General features: G+C 55.9%; 1 protein-coding gene across 1 annotated transcript; it reads right to left on the bottom strand.

Annotated features, from left to right (window-relative positions):
* Nucleotides 1–241: 241 nt before the first annotated feature.
* On the bottom strand, nucleotides 242–1,488 carry LRP88_10171 (C2H2-type zinc finger protein; the record flags this gene model as incomplete). The annotated part of the gene is made up of 3 exons (XM_083246637.1): nucleotides 242–369; nucleotides 421–863; nucleotides 929–1,488. 3 exons carry the CDS (start codon nucleotides 1,486–1,488, stop codon nucleotides 242–244), a joined length of 1,131 nt encoding a protein of 376 aa, XP_083097750.1.
* Nucleotides 1,489–11,497: the final 10,009 nt, after the last annotated feature.

The raw sequence follows: 11,497 nt of genomic DNA, 5'->3' as shown, positions 1-11,497 counted from the left end.
ATGCCGCGCTAAGCCGTCATTGTAGTAATGTAATATTTGCAGGTGTTGTTGGTAAAAATCAGAGCAATTAAATATCAGTAATTCTGGTCGATTCGACTGTCGTCGCTTCGCCATTCGTCAGAACCCGACGTGGGCTACACTCGTTCGCGTGACCGAAGGAAGGCAGAAAAAGGTTGGAACCTCGAGTCGTCGCAAGCTCGTGTGGGTTCAAAGTAAAACGTAGTCATGAAATGTCATCGAATCAGTCCGAGTGGTGATCCTCAGAGCCGGCCTCAGAGCGAGCGTCGCCCCGATGAACCTTGCGGTGTCGGCGGAGGTTGGACACGACTGAAAAGTGTCGGCCGCAGCCCTCGACTTCGCATGCAAAGGCTATTCAATGTTAGTAAATTTGCGCTTTCCAAACACACCATGAATACATACGCTTCTCGCCTGTGTGGCTGTACATGTGAGTCTGCAGAGAGCTGGGTCGCGTGAATCGCTTGTCGCAGACCTTGCACTTGTGCTTCTTCTGGGTGCTCGACGAGACCTTGGAACTGAACTGGCCCATCATGGACTGGGGAGCGGGAGGAATCTGAGAAGCCATGAGGCCCTGGGGCCGGGGCAGCGTCCTCGAGTTCACCGACTCAATATCAGAGCCTGCGGTAGAGTAATCTGACACCGAGTCGCCATAGTACGAGCTAAAGTTGCCACTGGAGGAGATGGAGGAACTAGTAGAGTGGGTAGAGGGGAATCCATAGGAATCAACGGAGGAACGATCACTTCGGGCCCCATAGATGTTTCGAGGGGTCTCCTGGCTCATGGCCAGCATGCCATGGCTGGCATCGAGAGCGTCGGCAAAACTCCTCCGTTCATCCTGGATACTTCTGCCCAAATTGTTAGTACGTGGTTCATGAGCCGTCTCAAGTCCCTTTCCCTTGGGGTCACTTACTGTTGAGAGAACCTCCTGGCATGGTCGTTGTCAGGAGCAAGCCCAAAGGGCGGCGGTCGCACGGGAGCTGGGGCATAACCCATAGTCTCGTAAGGGGCAGCCGACGTGGGCGCGAATTGGCCGCTCACAGGTGAGGCGGATGTTGTGTAAGTCGGGTCACCATATGCAGCAGACGTTGTTTGCATGCGGTTGAGGGTGAGGAGATCTGAGTTGGATGAGTGAGCATACTGTTGGTGAGAGCCGCCATATATCGACGGAAGTCGTAACATGTCCGGCATACCTGCAGAGGTGCTCGCAACTGGCATTGAGTTGCCGTAGGATGCCATTGATGATGCGCTGCTGGTGCTCGCGCGGCTGTGCTGGGGAGGCTTGCCGGCCATCATGTTGGGGTTGAGAGGCTGCTGGCTGCCGACAAAGAGACCACCTCCAGCAGGAGGAGGCTGAGGGGGCGACGACGACGACCATGGATTCGAGAAAGCAGGAGGTTGTGCCGGGGCTGAATAGTCGAAATTCAACGAAGGGCCGAACCGCTGCTGAGTAGTGTCGAGCGTCATGGTCATGTTGGTTTGCTAACAGGACTGTGTATGTGTATAGTGGTGTTTGGAGACCGTATCAACATAGATCGGTGCGAGGTTTGGTTTTTGGGTAGGAAAAAAAAGGTTTGTTGATCAGATGCGGGATCCCGACTAGAAGAAAAGCCAAGTCGGTGACACAGATCAGAGACAAGAAGATCCCGTCAAGGTTGGAGATGTTATGGGGAGTTCAGTCGGGGCCAAGGTGGGATCAGCGAAGTCTTAAGTGTCTGGGTGGTGTGAATTGACGTGCGTCAATCTGCCTCTGGAAACGGGCTTGGGCTGCGGGAGAACAGTGGAGATCCCCCGTCTCTCAGAAAGAAAAAAGGTGTGACGACTCCGGTCTAAGTGATCGGCAGGCCGGACGTCCTTTCGCAATGGCTGAGGCGACAGGGTTGGTGCGATGAGGTAGGGTCGTAGGACCAAGTAACAGACCAGGGGGGGTTGTGGGCTGCATAAGATGATGGCCTCTAATCCACAAGTCAAGTTGACAGCCCACGGCACCCAGATAGCGTCCGCGGTGCCAGACGGCGCAGAGATCAGCGAGGTATTGAGGTGCCTTGGTCAGAAATCCTGGAAAGGGCCCCTCAGGGTCATCAAAGCCGGCCAAGATGTTGAGCCAGGTGATGTAGTTGTGAGACGTCGTCTTGCGAGTTGAGGTAGATTCCTTCGAGGTGATTTGCACGCTCTCTGGAACAGAATTGATCGAGTTTCGTTCAGTCCGAGCGACGAGGGCAACGGTTTATACGTTTAATCCCCCGGGGGAATCGCTGACCAGCAGAATGTCGACCGCGAGCGACCTCTGCCAATCTGAAAGGGGGTGCAAGATGGCAGACGGGGCATGATTACGGGGTACGCTGGGTCACAACTTGCAGGGAGGGGTGTGGCAGCAGCAGCTTCAGAGGGCAGCAAGACACCAGAGACCAGAGCAGACAGAGTTGGAGGAGGTGGGTAAGGCTAAGGACGGCAGTTTGCAAAGGGACCCCCGCCCCTCCAAGCTCGAAGGCCCACGAACGAACGCCACTGATGTGGAGGGTCTCAGATGGGTTGCAAAGGACGCCGGGGACGTACCGGGCTGGGAGTTGAGGTGGACGGCGGACAAGGCGGGATTATGCAGGGTCTGGTCAAGCAGAATGAATGGGAGGGCTTGCCAGAGTCGTCTAGTAGCGTGCCTGCGGATGACTTGTTGCGACGCGGGCGGCGGGTGGGAATCGAGGGTCCCCCAAGCCACTCAACGGCAGCATCGAGGGATCCGCCGGGGCTTGTTTAGCGTTGAGAATTTGGCAATGAGCTTCTTTGCTCCAGCGGGCTTGGTTGGTGGGCGTCGTCGAGTCGTGCACTGGGGGTCATGGGGGAGAGATCAAGGATCCCACGTCAACAAGCAACGCCAAGAGAGACCGGGCTGTGTGGGAGAGGAGCCAGAGACGTACCGGATACCTCGACGACAGCCAAAGGCTTCCCGGGAGGCGTCGGCCACAGGGCGCCCCTGTCGCGGAAGGGTGTCTACCCATGAGAGCCCTGACGTAAGGTACGTCAAGAGACAGTACCAGGGCGAGTGTGTGTGGAACTCAGAAACGAGACAAGAAACACTGGGAACGCAAGACGGTGAAGGAATTGAAACAGCCTTTGGAGACGGCGCTAGGGGGGGCCAGCAAGAGGCATGCCCACGGCCCATCAGAGGGCGCGAGTGGAGGGCGACAAAGGGGGCATTGACATCAGTCGTCCAGGGTGGCCCAGCATGGCAACCGACTGACGTTGTGGCCCCTCTCCAAGATGCCGCGGCGTCTCTCACAGGGCCCATAGCAGGCAAGGCCGGGCAAGGCCACACGAACCTCAAAACCCTGAGAACCTTTGGCATCTCCGTCATCGTGCTCCAGAGTCGGGGTGGGACAGCGTCAGAGGAGCAGGGCACCATGCCTGAGGTGGTGTTGCAGTGATGCCATATCGCGCGCCGCGAGTCGGCTTTGCTTCCTTGAAAGCCTCTCTCTGTGTCGTTCCCCTCTTTTGTCGCCTTTCCCCGTGCTTCGCCTGCACTGCACCGCACACCTAGGTAGCTGCTGTAGCTGACCGTCCGTCGCGGCTCTTGGACCCTCGTGGGGGACAGTAGAGCTCTGGCGGCGGTTACATACATGGTGCTCTCTGCTCATGAGGTAGCATCCAACGAGTGCGGATAATGCAATGAATGACCGACCCAATGCTGGGCCATGCCGTAGCGTCAATACCAATCCAGCACATGCTAGTGGTGGTTGAAGCCGTTCTGCCTGCCGGACCTTTTGCTCGCGTATTCCGACAGTGTCCAGGGGCAGTTCAACAGACTGTGCGGCCGGCCTTGGGATAGGGTCTTTTTTGTTTTGTTGACGGCAGTTTAGTTACTGCGCTGTACCCAATCTTTTTTTTTTTGACGCTGGCGCTGGCGCTTGAGGATGCTGGATTGAACGCTGTGAGATGGCTGTTTTGGCGTGCTTGGCTTCGCCCTGTGCTCGATTTCGCCCCATCGTGGGACCTTTCGCTAGCGCGACGCCGCCTCCACTTCGGGGAACGGCTTCTGAGATCCAAAATGCCCCTTTGGGGAGGGGCGTGTTGGGGTTAGGGTGGTCGTGTGTGTGCCAGTGTGAGTGTGAGTGAGTGCGTGTGTGCGTGCTGTTGGTGTGTTTTGTTTTGTGAGCACAGAAACGAATTGGGATATATCGGCGTTTAGAAGCCAGTCTATCTATGAGATTCGCACTGTGCTTGACTGTATTCGACAGCACATTCCAACGGCACTTGAACTCTTCCCCTCTGTTCTTGCCATCTTTCGCACTGTACGGAGAGCCCCAAACCCTCCACGTGCGTGTAGGTAGGTACAGAAGGCAAGCAGAGAGGTTGTTCCTTCCCATCTAATTCATTACGATACAGTACATGTTCCTTCAATTCCTCTCCATCTTCAGTCACATTCATCCTCATCACCGCAACTGGATTCATGCGTGTGAAATGCTCCCTCTGCATGACAGCTACTGCTCATGCTACTGCATCTCTACCCTTTTCGACCTTCCTCTTCCCTTGCCTTGTCGACGCCTGAGGCCCCAATGCATCAACAGGTGTCCGCTTGGCCCGCCCGTTCGCTGACCCGATGATGGGAGTGGCGCCCAAGCTAGACATGGGTTCCCGCTGTCGCAGCCAGTTGAAGACGGAGCACACCCTCCTCTTCACCTCGATCCGCCACGGGAATAAGGATCTGTTGCCTCAGGCCGCAAAGCTGATGCGACCTAGCATGGGAAACCCAAAAGGCCACCACCAGGAAAGTCCAGCATGGGACATGGGACATGGGATATGGGGGCCGCGACATGGGGCGGCACCAACTACAGCACCCGAGCCAGTCACCACAGACCGCCCCCGAGTTTTCGACACCGGCCATTTCACTCCATCCGAGCCTTGACACGTAGTCTGCCCACTCAATCTTGATCATTCACTCGCCTCTCCTATGTCGGCCGGATGCTAGCCTCCAAAGGTGTGCGAGCCTTGCGGCGGCGCTTTTACCTTTGAGAGCAACTAGCTCGCGGGGGGTAGCTCGAGTTGCGCCCTCCTGTTCGAAGAAGAATGGAACGTGGTAATGGAAGACACAAGCTAACACTTGGCTCATCAATGGCCAGCAAGGGCTTTGCTACCTACAGCCTCTCAACCCAGGATCGACTATACTTGCAATCTGCCGCTCATCATCACGCGTTCAACGCCACCTAGAGCGGCCCGAATTCGAAGCAGAGGCGCCAGCATCGACTATTCACGACCGCGGCCCTGACTGAGTTTCAAGGTTGCCCTTTTCACACGTTCTGACGACACTAGGCTCGCAAGGTGCCACCCATAGTGGAAGCCAGCACACCAAAACGAACACCATGTTCCCCGTTCTGGGTTTACACTTTCTTACCACACCACCTTGGCCGACGAAGACGTCAGGAGCAAGTTCCTTCGAAGACGTCTCCACGTTTCCTGTCTTCAATTGTCTGTTGACCCCGTTGTGGCGAGTCGCCAGTGTCTGATACGGATTCCGGCCGAGCCTGGAAGAAGTTTGCGCTTATTCCGATTTCTTTGGTGGCATGGACCAAGTTGCCCGACTAATCCCGATTCGAGCGTCGGAGGCCGAAAAGGGATGCGTGAAACACGCACCTGCAAGGGACCCCGGAAGCCTTTTGATTGTGGTTATCTCTTAGATCTCGCTCGATCATCAAGACACCCGGCATTCGAATCTATACCTTAGCAGCGATGCCGAAGCTATCGCCGCCCAGCGCTACTCTTATGGCGTCGATCCGGCTTTTGAACGCACGAAATGGGGCACCGCGGTATAGAGAATGGGCCTTCTAGGAAGATTGGTTTACTTGGAGGTATACAATGCCAAGCTCCAGTCAATAATTGGCAAAACGGCGGTGCTTTACGTAACCCTCTCGACCTTCAACACTTCCAAGTCAAGCTTGCTCTCTCCTAGTCTGCTTGGACAAGATACCCGAGATTGACGATGTGTCGATCGCGACATGTTACCGGCAGATGCAGGCAGACCGCATGAACATGCGCAATATCGCAATCATGCAATGAGGTTGCATGCCCGAAGTCTTCTAGAAGCTGGGTATGTCCGAAGAACAGCTCCTGTCAAGAGAGAGGCCTGGTTGACCAAACGAGTCACGGAGCTTTCAAAAACTCTCATCTCTCTTGGAAAATTGAAAGGATCACAAGTATGGGCAATGTGGATTCGGCAGGCAGATTGACAGGGCTATAAGGCCAGTCAGAGCACGACTTCAGGACATGGGTGCGTCTCAGAATCGACCAGCATTCCCCAGCCCGCCTCAACATGCCCCAGGACACCAAAGGCGACGAGTGCAACCTCAACGGCAGAGACCCGGAGCTGCCTGTCTCTTGTCTTCTTTGACTAGGCTTTCTTTTTCATTGGACTTTGTTTCATTGAGCCTCATCTCGCCTTCAAGATTAGCATGTGGGTTTTGAAGAAATTACAGCGAAAGAAGAGCCGGAGGCGCAGGTTTGAGCTTGTTCTCATCGTTTCTGGGGTGTTTCCCCAGAGTTCACCAGCTGGTGATGCGATTACGCCCCAGGTGCTACGCCGTGATGGATGCTTGAGTCGAGCTACTCGAGATGAACTCCTCGAACTGGCCTTGACATACTTGACAGGTCAATTCGATGCAAGTCATCCGACAGGCTTCGGGGCTCCCGAAGAACAACACCTGATACAAGGCGCCCTGCACTCACACGGGACGACCGCAATGTTCAGAAGAAGCTGCTCAACCTCACCAGAAGGAACACATTGGCACGACTCATACCGGAGCCCTATCAGTCACGGCTGCAGTTTACCATTGGCCACCGCCAGTCAAGACCTTTTGGACGGGAAAACAGTCGACTGCTCACACCACCAACCCGGTCAGATTCAGATCGTCACTACGCAGCCGCATTCAGATACACGGTCACGTTGAAATGAGATTGAGACACCCTTGACATGCGATCTGTTGCTCCCGGTCACAAGAGCCGTTGGAAACGAACCTGACGCTAAAACATAGGAAAAGACCGGCCATGATGAGCGATGCCGGCGCTTTCTGCCCCCAGGTTCTTACATGTAGATCCTACTGCGTTGGTTCAGTATCGACCCGTCGCACTGGTGAAGGATCCGACAGCACAGAAGCTCAGTCCACAGAACACGTGCTACAAAGTCCAAGACGGTGATGATCTTCACGATTCACGTTGTGCGAACCGTTCTGCTGGGTAAGAACTGCGATAAACATCTGTCTAAGCAAAATAATATGGATCGCATAGGATGGGTTGAGTGTGATCAAGACCCTCAACTTCCCCAGCATTTTCTCGCGCCTACAAGCTTTTGAGACGAGTGCCAAGACCAAGCCCCGGTCTTTCCTATCTCGTATCAATTTAACCTGCTTTTACAATGATCTATCTGTTGGAGGAAAAGGCTGGCATGGCAGGGCATGCCCGATTGCGCAGTGCCCGCCACAGGCTCGCAACAAGCACCCTTGCCAGCCCCCGAAAAAAAGAGGGGGGGACGAATGACGTCAAGGCAAATGGGACGGAAGTGAGAGTCAGGCACAATCGGGAAGAGAGACGGTCTGCACGGAAGACACAATCTCAGCCCAACTTTCGCCTCCGGGGCCTCTCGGCCGGTGCGTACGGAGTAAAAGCACGCCAGTCGCCGTGGCGGGCAAGTACCTACAGCAATGGTTACACTGGACACCAAGGCGGGGCCTGCGGGAGCCGGTGCATGTTTGGCGTGCAACTAACAGCCGGGAGGCAGAAAAGCCGACGCCACGGGGAGAAGGAACCTTAGCATAACTCGGCGACGGTGCACAAGGCAAGGCACAGAAGCCGATGAGAGCTCTTGACTGAGGGACGCACGGGGTACTGGAGTCAAAAGTTGGCGGGTACTGTAAGGCGAGTGGAGCATTCAACCAAGAGAGATATGGATGGAGATGGCAGTGAGCGTTTTTGGTATCCCGATGGCGGGTCATCGGACAGGTCCCTGAAGACCCGGTTGGGCTTGTTACAGTACCCCGTTCGTCTGAGCCAGGGACTCGCTCACTCATTCATGTTGGCCCTGCTGACGCGGCAATTGGGGGCATTGCTCAACTACGGTTCACAAAACTAGACGACGAGAGAGGTCGGTGCGCAGTATGGTGCCGGCTGGCTCAAGGAGTTGTTGAGGCCATGGCCAGTCGGGTGTCTGTCCGCCAGGCATTTGCCATCGGAAGTTCCTCTTACCGAACCTTACTGCACGGTACTGTACCTCGCGAACGGGCGAGCGACATGACATGTCCCATGGCCACGGCAAAGGGGTTCCAAGAGCTCGGGTTCAAGGCTTTGCGAGGACGCGGTGCGGTGCGGCAGAGGCGAGACGAGTCAAGGATGCTGTGCAAAAGATCATCAGGGGAGGCAGCAAAAAGGCAAAGCCAAGCGCCCAGCAAGGTGACTTGGAGATTAGGCCGAACAAGAAATGTTTCGCCGAGGCAGCAGAAATCACCAAAGAGCTCTAGCATGTTTGTCGGCAATCGTTGCATCGAGCAGGCGGTATGGATGGGATGGGAAACGGTTGTTTAGTGGCTGTCTGTTGACAAGACGAAAAAAGCAAGCATGCTGCCGGCAGAGGCATGGTTGCGCAGGGCGATCGAGGCTTACAGGGCGCCATCTGAACAGGGACAGCGGGCAGGCGGACAGGCGAGAGAGGACCCTGAAGCGCTGAACCCGAGTTGGGCTGACCGATTCCCATCAGGGACTAGGTCTAGGGGTTGAGGCCAAGGACAGGAGCTGGAGGGTTCATCTGGTGCACTCTAGGTTTGCAGGTCACAAACCGAGGCCCTCCGGTGAACCGGAGCAGCTCGGAGAGCGCTTTTGTTGGAGTTGGACATTTGGGGTGGCGCCTCTCTCGCTGCCTCCCGTCCTCTGCCTCCCCCATTCGGTACTTGACCTGATCCCTGCGCGCTTCCCGCTCGTCTCGCCTGGCTGTTGTGCTGTCTCAGATTCGAAGGCGCGCTACCGACTCAGTGCCGAAGGGGGGGTTCCACTGCTGCCCCCATTGTCTACCCCGGCGGTCTTGACGAGAAGAGTAGGAGATTCATCAGTCATTTGGGACTGTCAGCGCAGCGAGCAAGCAGCCGGTCGTGGAGCACGCACTGGGTCGCTGGGTCACTTGGTCATGAGCCAGCCAGCCAGGCAGGATTCCGTCATTGTCTCGAGTCGTGCGAACCGCAATCTGCGCTCACAATGTCACGTCACGTTGAGAGTCGTCCGCCTACTTCAAGGTTGCACATGCTAACCCAGGCCCAGGGGGGGTCTTGTCGAGGCGTTGCTTGTCGTCGAAACTAAGAAGACGTGGCTTGACGGGCGCGTCAATTGACCCGCGATGTCGCCGAGACATGCAAAACGCTCTGCTGCTCTCTAGCTTTCCCGGAACGCCTTGTTCCAATTTCGTCCTGTTGTCGACTCGATATGGGATTCCAGTGATTCCCATCCCTGTCTGGGCAACTAGGAAGAGTAATTACTCTATTTCGCCTGCACCGCGCCCTGCCACCATTGCCAGCCAACCAACCTACCTGTGGATGCCAATGCCAATCAAAATCCGGGGTTGTGTTTGCTTCATTGCAAGGCTGTATATCGATCGGCCAACTTCCTGCTTGACGCGGAATCTTCCGCCTCAAGATGAGATGAACTGAACTGAACTGAACTGAACTGCGCACGCACTTGCTGGCGTTTCCGTGGGACGTAAGCTCCCATCCCAGAGCGCCGGGTCACGACAGAGATGCTGGGTCTCACGGATGATGCCGTGGCGGCGCTGGATCGATAAGGAGAGTCTCCTCTCGGCCTCAGAGTTCTTTGTCCGTCTGTGATGCTGCTGTTGGCCCTACCGTCACCGGTGCGGTACGGTGCGGTGCAGCGCGCAGTACCACCTGCATCCGTCCTTGCACCGCTCGACCGGCGCGTCGAGAGGGGGGCAGGCTTTGCGTCATGGAGCATCAAAGTTGGTGTTTACTCGTCACTCCTGGAATCCTGGCTGTGTTGGCTGGCAAGCGTTCCTCATCCATGGGGATGGGGGTGGGCGCTGTTTTCACCAAACCTTTGGCCAGGAATGTCTGCAGCGTCATCGATCGACCAGGCTAGAGGAGAAGATCCAAGGCTGTCCTGTGTTGTGTTGTCATGTTTTACAGTATTGTTTTCTCCTTGCGCCTCGTATATTCTCAGCATCGACGTCGTCTATCGCTTACCAGTGTGTAACCATTGCATCACAAGCAACGTCAATCAAGCCTGTGCCTTGCTTGGGTTGCCGCGGGAGAAGCCATGGATGGTCCCGAGTTTGTTTTCTCGTCCCAAACCAAAGCCGTCACAGCACGCAGTAGCCCACTGCATAGACTACAGTACATGCGGCTACTCTCCGCGCTTTGCATCACGCGAAACCAGCGCTTCTTGGCAGCATCACGATGCCGCCCAGTGCCGTTGTTTGTTGCAAGACTCCCATCAACTCGATGCCGCCGCGGGCACGTAGCCGTCGTTACTGTCTAAGAGAAGCGCCGAGACATGACGGTGTCTGAGATGGCAAGGCAGGCAGGGAGAGACACAGCACAACACAAACGTACCGCACCGCACCGCACCGCACACAGCCTCGAGGCTTCTGAGATAATGTGACGTAAATGGCACCGCGGCTGAGGCGGCTGTTTCCCCCGTTGAGTCTATCTGCGACAGTCTGACAGACGCTGTACCGGTGACAAAGGCCCCATATTGTCTGTGTGGTAGTCTAGGGTAGGTTCAGTGGACGCCAATTGCAGCGACATCACCGAGAGTTGAGGCTGTTGACAAGCAGCAGAAGCCCGAGAAGGGGCCGAGATGATGTTGCTCATTGCATCTCTGCTTCAGTTGAGGCTACGAACCGATGCCACGCTGGGTCTAGGCATCCTTCTCACATACAATGCCGACGCCTCAACTCGAGTTGAACTCTCAAATCCCACGAGCATTGCATTCCTCGACAAGGCGGCACGGAACCCCCGACCCATCTGTACAAGGGACATCCTCGCAGCCCAACCTCTGAAACGAGAGGGCATCCTCCGGAGGCGGCATTGCGGCTTGCCTCACAATTACAATTGCCGTTGAATCAGCCCACTCTAGCTCGTCACGTTTCTGGCAGACCATTTTCCGTCCGAGCTACCCCAGAGCGTTCTTGACCCTTTCTGGCGCACGAGCAAAGGACATCACGGGGATTGCAACTCTAGCCAGGGCATATCGACTACCCTATTCCCGGTGCAGGGAAGGAGAAAAATAGCATACGACTTCGATCGGAGTTCTCCGGAGTGTCGTCTCACCATCGACAGTCGGCCCCGTGAAGGACGGAGGATGGAAATGGGGGCGCTCGGTAAGGCGACCCCCCAAAAAGGCTCTTTAAATAACTGCGAGTGTGACGGTATCATCGTGCGAAAGAACGGCAAATCCCCCTGCTCCCGTCGTGTTAGCACAAGGTCTAGAAGCTGGGGGC

The sequence above is a fragment of the Fusarium phalaenopsidis genome (genome assembly GCF_050370095.1).
Source record: "Fusarium phalaenopsidis strain FUZ10S chromosome Unknown contig_32304, whole genome shotgun sequence".
NCBI lineage: Eukaryota > Fungi > Ascomycota > Sordariomycetes > Hypocreales > Nectriaceae > Fusarium > Fusarium phalaenopsidis.
Note: the sequence above shows the minus strand (reverse complement) of the source record. Positions and strands in the feature narration are given on the sequence as shown.